Below are 11,602 nucleotides of genomic sequence, written 5' to 3' on the forward strand. Positions count from 1 at the left end.
CATCTGGATGTCTTCTTTGGAGAAGTGTCTATTCATGTCTTTTGCCCATTTCTTCACTTGATTATTTGTTTTTTGGGTGTTGAGTTTGATCAGTTCTTTACAGATTTTGGATACTAATCCTTTATCTGGTATGTCATTTGCAAATATCTTCTCCCATTCTGCCGACTGCCTTTTAGTTTTGCTGATTGTTTCTTTCGCTGTGCGAAACTTTTATATTGATGAGGTCCCAGTAGTTCATTTTTGCTTTTGTTTCCCTTGCCTCTGAAGATGTGTTGAGTAAGAAGTTGCTGTGGCCAAGATCAAAGAGGTTTTTGCCTGCTTTCTTCTTGAGGATTTTGATGGCTTCCTGCCTTACATTTAGGTCTTTCAGCCATTTTGAGTTTATTTTTGTGTATGGTGTAAGAAAGTGGTCCAGGTTCATTCTTCTGCATGTCGCTGTCCAGTTTTCCACTTGCTGAAGAGACTGTCTTTATTCCACTGGATATTCTTTCCTGCTCTGTCAAAGATGAGTTGGCCATACATTTGTGGGTCCATTTCTGGGTTCTCTATTCTGTTCCATTGATCTGAGTGTCTGTTTTTGTGCCAACTGATATTTATTTTAATGTATTCATTTCAATCATAGAATATGAATAAATAACAATCTAATAATTATGTTTATCTACTACCCAGAACAAGAAATAAAACATTATCAAAATATTTGAAGCCCAATATGTACTCCCCAAACACATTCCTCTCTCTCTCTCCATAATGCACATCCTAGATTTGAAGTTTATCATTTCTGACCCTTTTAAACACTTTTTTTTTGACAATGTGTATATCCTTGAATAATACAGGAATTGTTTGTCATGTTCCTGAACATTAAATAAATGGTATCCTACGGGTGCTTTTCTATCCCTCAGTATCCAACTAGGAAAAAATATGCTAAATATTTGAAAGAAAAATAAATTAATATAGACATTGGTTACCAAAATAATACATTTTTTGGAATGAAAAGGGAAAAGAGTTACTTATCAAAACTCAGGATCCCTACGACAAGGGAGGTTGCGGGAGCATGGGCCACTGCTGCTGCTCCAGCTGGAATTGCCGTCACCACCTCTTTTGCAGGAAGCCAGGACCCACATGATGCTTTGAGAGCCAACTCACAGCCACCCACTGCTTCTGCTGCTCTTGCAGTTGCAGACTTACAACCATAAGCACTGTTGCTGCTGATGAAGCTGAAGTGATTCCTGAGCATAAATCCAAGGGCTTTTCCTCACCAAGCATTGCTGCTCTTGCCAAAAACAACACCACAGACAGAGAGGAAAAAACAAAAAAGAGGCCTTCCTTTGCCCGTTTTGCAAATCTACTGCCATAGCCTCTCACTGGCACCACCTAAGTGGAAGCCAGAGAGAAAGAAAGGCTGGGAATTGTAGTTTACAAGCTCCCAGTCCCCTTTGTAAATAGAGGAATGAGTCCAGACTGTGAATGATGAAGTTTATGGCCAACAGACAAGTAACTTGAGAGCTCACCCTTTAGACTACTCAGGACATATTTTCACCCTTCTTCTATTTAAACTAACATACCAAATTAACAGGGACACCATCATGTTTCTGCCTAACATTTTGCAATTATCATTCTTACAAACATGTTCTCACTCTTTCTCTCAAAAGCAGAGACACACAGTCCAACCAGTCATCATATATATCTCAAGGTAATGTGAATCCATCTTCTAGTTCAATCACAAACCTGAATGGATTTTCTCAATACAAAAAGTAAATTGCAAAGGTATAAATGGTATAAAAGGTACAAATAACTAATCAAAGACATCATAGACTTAACTAAATTTGCAAGGGAATTACATTGAAAAAGAAACCATAAGTCAAACTTAGAGCAACAACAGTTTAACAGAGCAAGACCAGGAGGAAACAAGGTATAAAAATGTTGCTGCATCAAAGAGAAGAATTTTCCTCAACTCTCATTTTAGATGTGGCCAAGGGGAATAATGGCCAAAGCAAGAAATGTCCTGTCAGTAACTATGTCCAGCTCTGGTGTTGGGATATTAATTTTCCTTCTCAGGGATATTCTGTAACCTAGAGATAAATTTGCAACATTATCTCCCATAATACTCTTTGATCAAATAAAAAGGAAAAAAGAAAAATATTGGAATACACACACACACACACACACAAATGTATATATGTTTGTGTTTGTGTACACATAAAACAAATGAGAGAAAAATGCATCATTGTTGTTTTTATTTCTCTAAATAGTTATGCAAACACAGTTGATATTTATAACCCCCTTCTTCCACTATTCACCCCCTCTTGTACTTCTTGATCATGTATGACATGTGTAGGCTGCTATCTCAAAGCATATGCCTCACCCTACAGGACAGCATCCCCATTTTTTTATTGTTATCTCCTAGCTGGACCTTACCTGAGTCCTCTATAGGACATTATGATCATCTATAAGGCCAAGAATTTTGGGTTATGGAGATATGTAGTAAGATCAGTGAATTCCATGAACATGAACATCCTGATACATTTCTTCTCCTATAAAATGAGTTCCTTCATTTAAAGCAACGTGATAATAAGTGATCATGACAGTATATAAGGCATTCAATAAGTGCAATAGCCATATCAATGCTGGTCAAGATGAATTATGCATCCAGTTCTTTCATAACCTCCATTCTTGATGCAGTTGCCACTATAAATATGAGCCCACTGAACAAGACATGCAGTGACTGGGGAAAGCGGCTGGCTAATTTCACAGTATGGTTATCTATCTCATTGTTGAACGCTTTCTCTGTAATGATTTCTTTGGTGAACATCCACAAAGGAGAACTATGCCCATTTAAATAGACATAACACTTTCCCAGTTCTCCTCTAGTTACCAAATGGTGAAACAATTAGGCAATGGCAGCATGCCATTCTAGGCAATATAGATAACCAGATATGCTTCTTAATGTTCTGCCCACTGGGAATATTTCCTTTTTCCTCTACTTTTTTTAGGGCCGCCCCTGAGTGGAGCTACAGTGTGACTATCTACCATAACATATTTCCACCTTCAAAAAACCATAGGTTCACTAAAGATTATGTTTCTTAATGGTGAGTAGAACAAGTGAAGAAACTTTGCTTCACTTTAGAAGAGGTAGCCCTCACACTCCAAACCAATCATTCCCTAGACACGTCACTGAACTGGCAGGGAAATTTTTGGTGTATATTATCTCCCAGGTTTGATTTTATGTTAGTCATTCTATGAAGGCTGGGATCTAATTCTAGTTATGGTTCAGGCAACAGTAAGGGGTGGTGGGGTAGATCATAAGGGCAACCAGCACTCCCTTCACTTGGGTGAGGTAAGGTTAATATTTTCAAGCAAATAATTGATTTTGTTCAGACATAGGAGAAATATTTGTTCCTACTGGGAAAGGAAGTTCAGGATTTGGGGATTTATGGTCCTCAGACTCATTCAATTCCCCAAATGCCTTGATCCCAAATCTTAGGGTTCTGTTTTTCCACAATCAATGTCTTAACTCTGACAAAAGTGATCTGATAAATCTGTGAATTGAACTTACGTTGTAATTCGGGGTTGGAAATGATCAAAATATGCAGTGTGTCACTATAAGTGATGAGATTCTCATAGAACCATCAGAGAAGCTGATACATTTCCCTAATCATGCCCTAAACTTCTCCTTTTCTTTCTGTAAACTTTCTAGAACAATCAGAAGCGATCAGTCAACCCTAGAATCTTTGTAGTCAAAAGTTCTAGAGGTGCCTGGATGGCTCTGTTGGTTAAGTGTCCAACTCTTGATTTCAGCTCAGGTCATGATCTCACAGTTCCTAAGATGAAGCTCCCCCTCTCCCCCACCCCCAGCCCCATCAGGCTCTGCACTGACAGCATGGAGCCTGCTTGAGATTCTCTCTCCCCCCTCTCTCACTGCACCACCCTCCTGCTCTCATAGTTTTTTTTTTTTTTTTTTCCTGGTTCAATTACAATTCACATTGTAATTTATGGACAAATTAGTTTTATTACATTGGTAAAGCTAAAAGTTTATTTTAAAACTTTTCAAAACTTTATATTATATATCATAACTTTTACGAAATAAAAGAATATGACTCTTGATATGCACTCACATACTTTAACTTCTTAGCCATACTTGTCTCTAATAAAATGTTATTCATATTTTTTGGAGAATATATTTTTAATATGATCTTTTGTTTAACTGTTCTCATGAAATTAGCAGCCATTCATTCAAGTTGCTTTGTACAGTTTTGTAGTACAGGGTTAACTCAGCAGGCCGTGGTTGCTCAAAAAAATGCCTGTCTTCAAAACTGGCCTTTGATTGGCTCCTGAACGCTTGTAATATGCTGCCTGTTAAGAGTGCTTTATTACACCCAAGGCCTGGGGCCACACAGAACCAGTAAAAAAGTTTATATTAATAAGGTAATTTAAGGTGAACATCTGTTGTTGTATGCCTGAGGCCTTGGGCCATGCTGTATCAGTTTGATCAGATAATTTATGCTAACAATATAATTTCTGGCGAACGCATGTTTTGTTGTGTGTGTAGGAGTGGGGTAATGGAGTCTGAGTAGTTCAGGTCAGTCACACTGATGCTGTATGCTTACATGAGTAATACTTCCCAAAAACTTGGACACTAAGGCTCACATAAGCTTCCTTTTTTGACAACTCTTTGCATGTGTCATCATACATCGTTGCTGGAAAAATTAAGCATGGCCATGCAATTCCACTGGGAAAGGACACATGGAAGCTTGGGCCTGGTCTCTTATGGATTTTGTCCCATGTGTCTTTTCTCTACTGATTTTAATCTGTATCCTTTTATTGTAACCATGAGGATAAGTCATAACCATGAGGATAACATCTTTCTCTGAGTCCACATCTTTCTAGTGAATCATTCAGCCTGAATGAGGTCTTAGAGACCTCAAAAATAATTGTTACTTAATATAAAGCTCCAAAAGACTGTTCACTGTAGATCATATTTTGAGAAAACACTCTCTACAGGTGCATAACTATCTAAAGAAAACACTACTAAATAATGTTCGAAGTTCTTTTTTTTTTGTACTGAAACATTTTAGTCAAAATACTCCATTCAGATAATTATTTACTAATACTTTACAAGACAAAACTCCTCAAGTAAATTGTCTCTGTGTACAATTATTTTGAATGTTTCACCCAATTTAAATGTGCAAAATCATAGTTTCTTAATTTCATTCCAATATATGAAAATGAATCAATGTGATTCACTAGATTAATATAATAAAGGAGAAAACCCACACAAACATCAAAAAAAAAGCATATAGCAAAATCCAAAACACTTTCATAATAAAAATACTCAATGAACTAGGAATAGAAAGCAACTTCGTCAAACCAATAAAGCACATATGTGAAAAACCTATAGCATACTTAAAAAGTGAATCAAAGAGTTATCATAGGATACATCAATTTCACTTCCAGGCATAAAAGCCACAGAAATGAAAATCTATGTCCACACAAAAACTTATAAGTCCTGGTTCAATTACAATTCATACTGCAACAGTTCTACATGTAAGGAGCTTGGAAGTCACCACTCTGTCCTAACAGGCAATAAACTGAACAGACTAAAAAATTAACAACTCTTCTTGGAAATGTAACAGAGGAGAAGATGCAGGACAAACTTGACAAGATTGTGCATTACACTGGCATTATAACTCATAGGCCCATACACTTAAATTCTGTATTTGATTTCCAAAAATACAAGCTCTGCAGTTCAAAGAAATGAGGACTTATTTTAGGGATGTGATGGGAGCTCTAGAATTCTCAGACCAGGACTTGAGCTGAGAGTTATCAGAAATGAGTTTGTCATTTTCCCTTCATAAGAGCACTTTTTAAGGGCACTCAAGAGTCCATCCTACACCAGAATCCTTATGGTCATTATCACTTCCACAAAGTAAAGTGTAGAGACACTTGGGCTTTTAAGATAACATACTTCAACTCGTACTTCATCCCAATCAAACACAAGTGATAGCTTGATTCATTATGATGCCATCACATACCAAAAATGACTACCTATCTTCCACTGTCAAACAGCTCAGAACTTCCCTCAAGACGAAAGGAATAATAAAACCAGTCCTAAAAATCCCATCTTTATGGGTAAATCTTCTGGGACTACACCTGATACCAATTTCATAACAGCCTGGATCCAATCAGCAGGCATGGCCTGAGTCTGGTTATAAGGAGACATCAAACATAACCAGGTTGAAGTTCAACATACAGAATGAAAGATCCATATACTTTAAGACTTGTGTGGACATAAGAAACAGGGAAAAAATGAGTAATTGCTGCAGATTAATGTCTAAAAATGTTCGTGGCAGTTGAGGCATATTGAGGCAGTTGGCGTTATCTGAGTGGCACCACCAATTCCTAATTTGATGATAGTGTTGCACTGATATTCCTGACTGAAAAGGGTGTATACTGTTTATATAGAAAAGTGTCCTCACTTCGGGAAAATTTACACTGAAGTATTTAGCAGTAATGGGGTACCATGTCTGAAAAAAGTCTGTAGGTACAGAGAAAAAGTGAAGCAACAAATGTGGTAAAACGTAAACAACTAGAAAATCTGGGTGTATGAGCCATAGGAATTCTTTGTATCACTTTGCACCTTTTCTGCATGTTTCAAATTATTTCAAAATTGTTTAAAATGTAACAATAAATAAGAAATAGATCAACTGATAAATATACATGCAGAGATATATCATTTTTATGAATGGAAAACTCAACGTTATACCCAACTGAGCTAATAACCTGTATGAAGTCATTAATAAGTAGTGGAGCTAAAAACATTCACTGTAAACCAGGTGCTCAAAAACCTCCAATGGCTCTTCATTACTAGCCTAATAAGAAGATTCTGTTTAGTGAGTTAATACCTGTAAAGCTTCTTACTCATCACCTAGCACATTAATAAAAAATAAACACCTTTTGGGGTGCCTGGGTGGCTCAGTCGGTTAAGCGTCTGACTTCAGCTCAGGTCATGATCTCACAGTTCGTGAGTTCAAGCCCCACGTCGGGCTCTGTGCTGACAGCCTGGAATCTGCTTCGGATTCTGTGTCTTCCTCTCTCTCTGCCACTCCCCTCCCCCCCCCTTTGTGGTCTGTCTCTCTCTCTCTCTCAAAATAAACATTTAAATAAATAAATAAATAAATAAATAATAAACAAACACCTTTTAGTATCCTTTCAAAATTCTCGGTCTGGTATTTAAAGACCTTAATGTGGTGACAATCTGTCTTTTCCATCTTTTTTTTTTTATTGATTTATGCATTCAATACATATTTATTGAGTGTATTTTCTAACTTAGTCACTATAATTAAGTCCTGGGGAGACACAATGAATAAAATAAATATAATTACTCCTTTTGGTGCTTAGGTGAAACCATCATCCAAACCAAACTTGTCACTCAACATTCTAGAACAAGGCTTTTCTATATCTGAGTGTTTATTTTTCAAAAAATTCATTCATTGATTTCCTTTTACAATAAATACTCCTTAACTACATCCCAGCTATCAGAACTGTACTCTTTTATCAAGGCACAATTCAAATGCCTCTTCCCAAGAAACTACTTTAATAAAATCAAGACAAACTGATCACTATTTATGTGTGCTTCTTGTGATTCTTATCATATACAGCCTTTTTATTGCACTTACTTAGACATAACATTTTAGAGCAAAAGGGGATCATTTTTGGCAAAGTTCAATGCCGTCAGTGGAAACAGGCTATGAATCTAAATAATGGGCGGGGTGATAGCTGTGGCCAAGTAAGAATGCATACCCCCCCCCCCCCCCCCCCGCAAAAGGCATTCAAATTCACATTCTTTGTTAAACTGTTCCCTCCAAGATAAACACCTTCCAGTTTGGGTTCTCTGATATAGATTATTTGAGGTCCCACTTCACCTCCTCAATTCACACATGAGGAAACAAACTCCAGGCGGGGAGCTGCTCGGCCAGTGCGTGTCTCAAAATTGTGAGCACAAGCAGGAACCCACCAGTGGCCACAGTTTTCAGTTTTACTTTAATCCCTCAAGTAATTCAGCCTTGAACTTCTCAGAGTTGGTGACCAAACATCAAATGGCTCAGCACTACCCTCCCTCCAGCGGCTAGCTGGAGGCCGTGACCCTGTCACACACACTGTGTTAGGCAGACTGCGTCATCAGGTGCCTGCAGAGGTGAAGCAATGACAGGCGTACAAACCCCAAGTAATGGGCCCTTTCACCTGTTTTTATTTCAGACGTACCTTGAAAACGTGAGAGTACAGCTGCCTCAAGCTGGTCACCACACAGAGTCCTCTCCCCCACTCACAGCTTGTCCCCCACCTCCCCCACCTCAGCAACCCTGAGGCACCCCGCCACAGCCCTCACCACAACGACCGCCACCCTCGCTCAGGCTCACCTTGAGAGGCGACCAGGATGCAGAAGAAAACCAGGAAGCACTGGATGTTGTTGAAACGCTGACAGCTGGAAATAACTATACAGCCCAAGCCACAAGGCCTTTCCAAACTTTCTTTCCCTTCTCGTGTTTTCTTCCTAAGGGCGGGCCTGGCCACAGCCTGATCGTTCCCCTGTTGTGGGAAAGCGTGGAACTTGATCAGGCTAGAGGAAACCGTCCCCAATTGCAGGGTTCTTTTCGTGGCGTTCCCGGCCTCCTCGGCCAAGTTGTCCTCAGAAATCTGGGCCGGGGAAGCCTTGGGCCCCATGTCTACTAGGGCGTCCTGCATGGCCGGACTGTGGCCTGCGGAGGCCGGGGTCTTGGTTCACAGAGGGCGGCGCCGGGCTAGAGGAGGTGTGCCCTGCGGTTTCCAGGCACGGCCTGCTCCACCTGCTCCACCAAAACGCCGGCGGGCCCGACGTGAGCGAACTGGGGGTCACCGGAGGCACCTGCAGCCCAGGCCTCCAGAGGGAACGTTTCTCCTTGAGCAGAAGGCAAACGTCCCTGTAAGGGTGACAGTTGCCCAGAGAGAACTTCCAAGGCTGTTTCCTTCTCTGCTTCCACGTGGGGAAGGGGTAGGGGGTGGGGAGGAAGCTACTATGACTAGATTCCGATCATTGCCAGCACAAACAGGGGGCGCCAGAGTAACTCTAGTGGATTTAGTACTTTTTATTAGGAAGCAAGGAAAGAGAAATGTGCAGTGATGCGATATCAGAACTGTCCCCCACATTCCCCCAGACTTACCTTACTGTAATGTTTTTTGAACTGGATGGTCTCACTAGAAACAGCTTGCAAAGTGTTGAAGGACCAGGAGAAATCAGAGACATGAAAAAAGACACTTCTATCATATTTGGAGAAACCAGCAAAGATCATAAAACAATATTCCAGTGAATGTGCCTAAGTGTTTTACGTAGAGAAATTATTGTCCTAGAAACTATCCTTAGCCAAGAACAGAAAGGATTATTATTTTCCTCCCTAAATAGTGGGATGGGACCCCGTGTCATTCACCTTCTTAGGTACAACAATTTTACTGAAAAGAAAGAATAGAGGAGAATAGTAGCAGAATGTGAAACTTGTATGTTTTTATGGTGAAAATTCATCTTCTTGTTGTCTTCCTTTTCTCAGGCACAAATATTAATTATTCAGGCCATATATATGGGTGGGATGACTTTATAGGAAAAATGAAACTAGCTTCCCTCCAATGGATTAGACATTGTGTCACCAAAAACAATACAGATCTTCAAAAAAATTTTGTGCTGCTAGTAAGTGCTTGGGCTGGTAGACCAGGAGAAAAAACACTGAGAAGTGCTGGGGAGGAGGGTACCACAGACCCCGCCTCCAACCTGAGTCCTCATCTTGCCTCACTATATGCCCATCAGTAAGTGGAAATGTTATTTTGCCCTTATGAGGAGACCTACTTTGTCAAACATGTGGTCACTACATAAGTAGAAAAAAATACCTTAGTCTTTCCATATTCATCATATTCAACTAGGGTTCACCCTCACATTGCTTCATAACATTAATAACATAAAGGAAACAACATGCCTTGGAGGGTGGAAAGCCAGGGGACTCTTATTCTCGTGCTTTAGTACCTGACTGGGCACTGCCTGAGAGCAGAGGGAAAAAGATGGCTTTGATCAAAAGAAATGATTCTAAGACTTTTGCTTCTACCCAGAATATACAGAGCCAAACAGAATGTTACCTGACTCTAATAACAATAATAACCAAGAAAAACAACAACATAATAACCAAGACAATAACAACATAACAACCAAGAAAAAAAATCTGGATTATATAAAAAATTATCACTTTTTTAAACCCACTGGAGGGCTACATTTGCAAAGCAATGGGGTGAATTGCTTCCAAAGGGTAACAAACCCCTAGGAAGAAGAATGGGACACACAGACTCTTTCAGCTTTGGCAGAACACAGAAGGAGGAGGTAGCAACCATAAAAGAAAACTTAAAAGCATATTGAAAATTTAAATTAACTTTTAAAGGACAAGTGAGGACTATAAGGACTAGATAATGGTTTAGAAACCCTAGGAACCTCAGAGTCAAGAGGAATCCACACCCTCTTATTAGATATTTGCCATCTGAGAGAGCAGGAGAGTCCTCCTTTTTTTTTTTTTTTAAGTTTTTAATGATTATTTATTTTTGAGAGAGAGAAAGAGACAGAGTGTGAGTGGGCGAGGGGTAGAGACAGGGAGACACAGAATCCAAAGCAGGCTCCAGGCTCTGAGCTCTCAGTACAGAGCCTGATGCAGGGCTTGAACTAATGAACCGCAAGATTATGACCTGAGCCAAAGTTGGATGCTTAACCTCCTTAATGAAGAATGCATTTGGTAGTGATAGGCTGACAATGAGGAAGAAACAAGGACTCTTCCTGATCTTCCTACTCCAAAGTGCTGTGCTCCTGAGCCTTTTAACAAGCAAAGCAGAAGCAACTCAGCCTCTGGAATTGAGGCAGGAAACTCTCTTGCCCCCTAATCACTTGCAAAGCAAGAGGAGCAGAGCAAAAACCATTTGCCATTGAAAGAGAGGCAGGAAAACATCCTGTTCTATGATCAACCCAAAGGTTGGCAGCAACCAGAGGGAAGGGTAGAAATACAAGCCATCTGACAAAGACAGAGTGGCAGGAACATCATCCCTTCCCAAGACCTGCCACCAAAACAAGGCAAAGTCCAACCTTTGAGGCTCAGGCACTCAGGGCCTAGGACTGGGACTGGTCCAGAGGAACCTGCTTCCAGTATGAGCTTTGCATGAATAAAAAAAGCAATGACACTGCACCAATATAGGTGGGTCAGGAGAGTAGAAGGAAGCCCCATCTGTGGTACAGGCATACTGGACCCCATGAAAGCTGAGAGTAGAGTAGTAATACTGTCAAAAGACTCTCAAGCACCCCAGGTTTCAGACAAAGCACACGAGCCTTTAATTCCCATTAGAATTTTAAGCACATGGTTCACAAAAGATAAATGGAGCAAAAACAAAACCCAAATCCAACTCTACCCCTGTCAACATTGACAAAACTAGACTAACAATCAGAAGTATCATCACTTCCAGGTGTAAATAGATTGGTCTGCAATATACATTCATATACAGTGTCTGAAAATTAGTATTAAATGGTCTAGCATATGTATAACTGAGGTACCTG

The 11,602-nt window shown here is 39.9% G+C and overlaps 1 protein-coding gene across 3 annotated transcripts in view; it reads right to left on the reverse strand.

Annotated features, from left to right (window-relative positions):
- The window catches only part of SLCO6A1 (solute carrier organic anion transporter family member 6A1), a 93,236-nt gene extending 84,255 nt beyond the window's left edge, over nucleotides 1-8,981 (reverse strand). For all 3 annotated transcript variants that reach the window (XR_008299876.1, XM_015080453.3, XM_053225209.1), the window contains exon 1: nucleotides 8,415-8,981. Coding sequence is in view for 2 of the 3 variants with exons in the window: in XM_015080453.3 (XP_014935939.1) it covers nucleotides 8,415-8,739 (325 nt within the window). In the remaining variant the exon portion in view is untranslated. The remainder of the gene's footprint in view (nucleotides 1-8,414) is intronic.
- Between the last annotated feature and the right edge of the window lie 2,621 nt (nucleotides 8,982-11,602).

Source organism: Acinonyx jubatus, chromosome A1 (assembly GCF_027475565.1).
Source record: "Acinonyx jubatus isolate Ajub_Pintada_27869175 chromosome A1, VMU_Ajub_asm_v1.0, whole genome shotgun sequence".
Taxonomy (NCBI): domain Eukaryota; kingdom Metazoa; phylum Chordata; class Mammalia; order Carnivora; family Felidae; genus Acinonyx; species Acinonyx jubatus.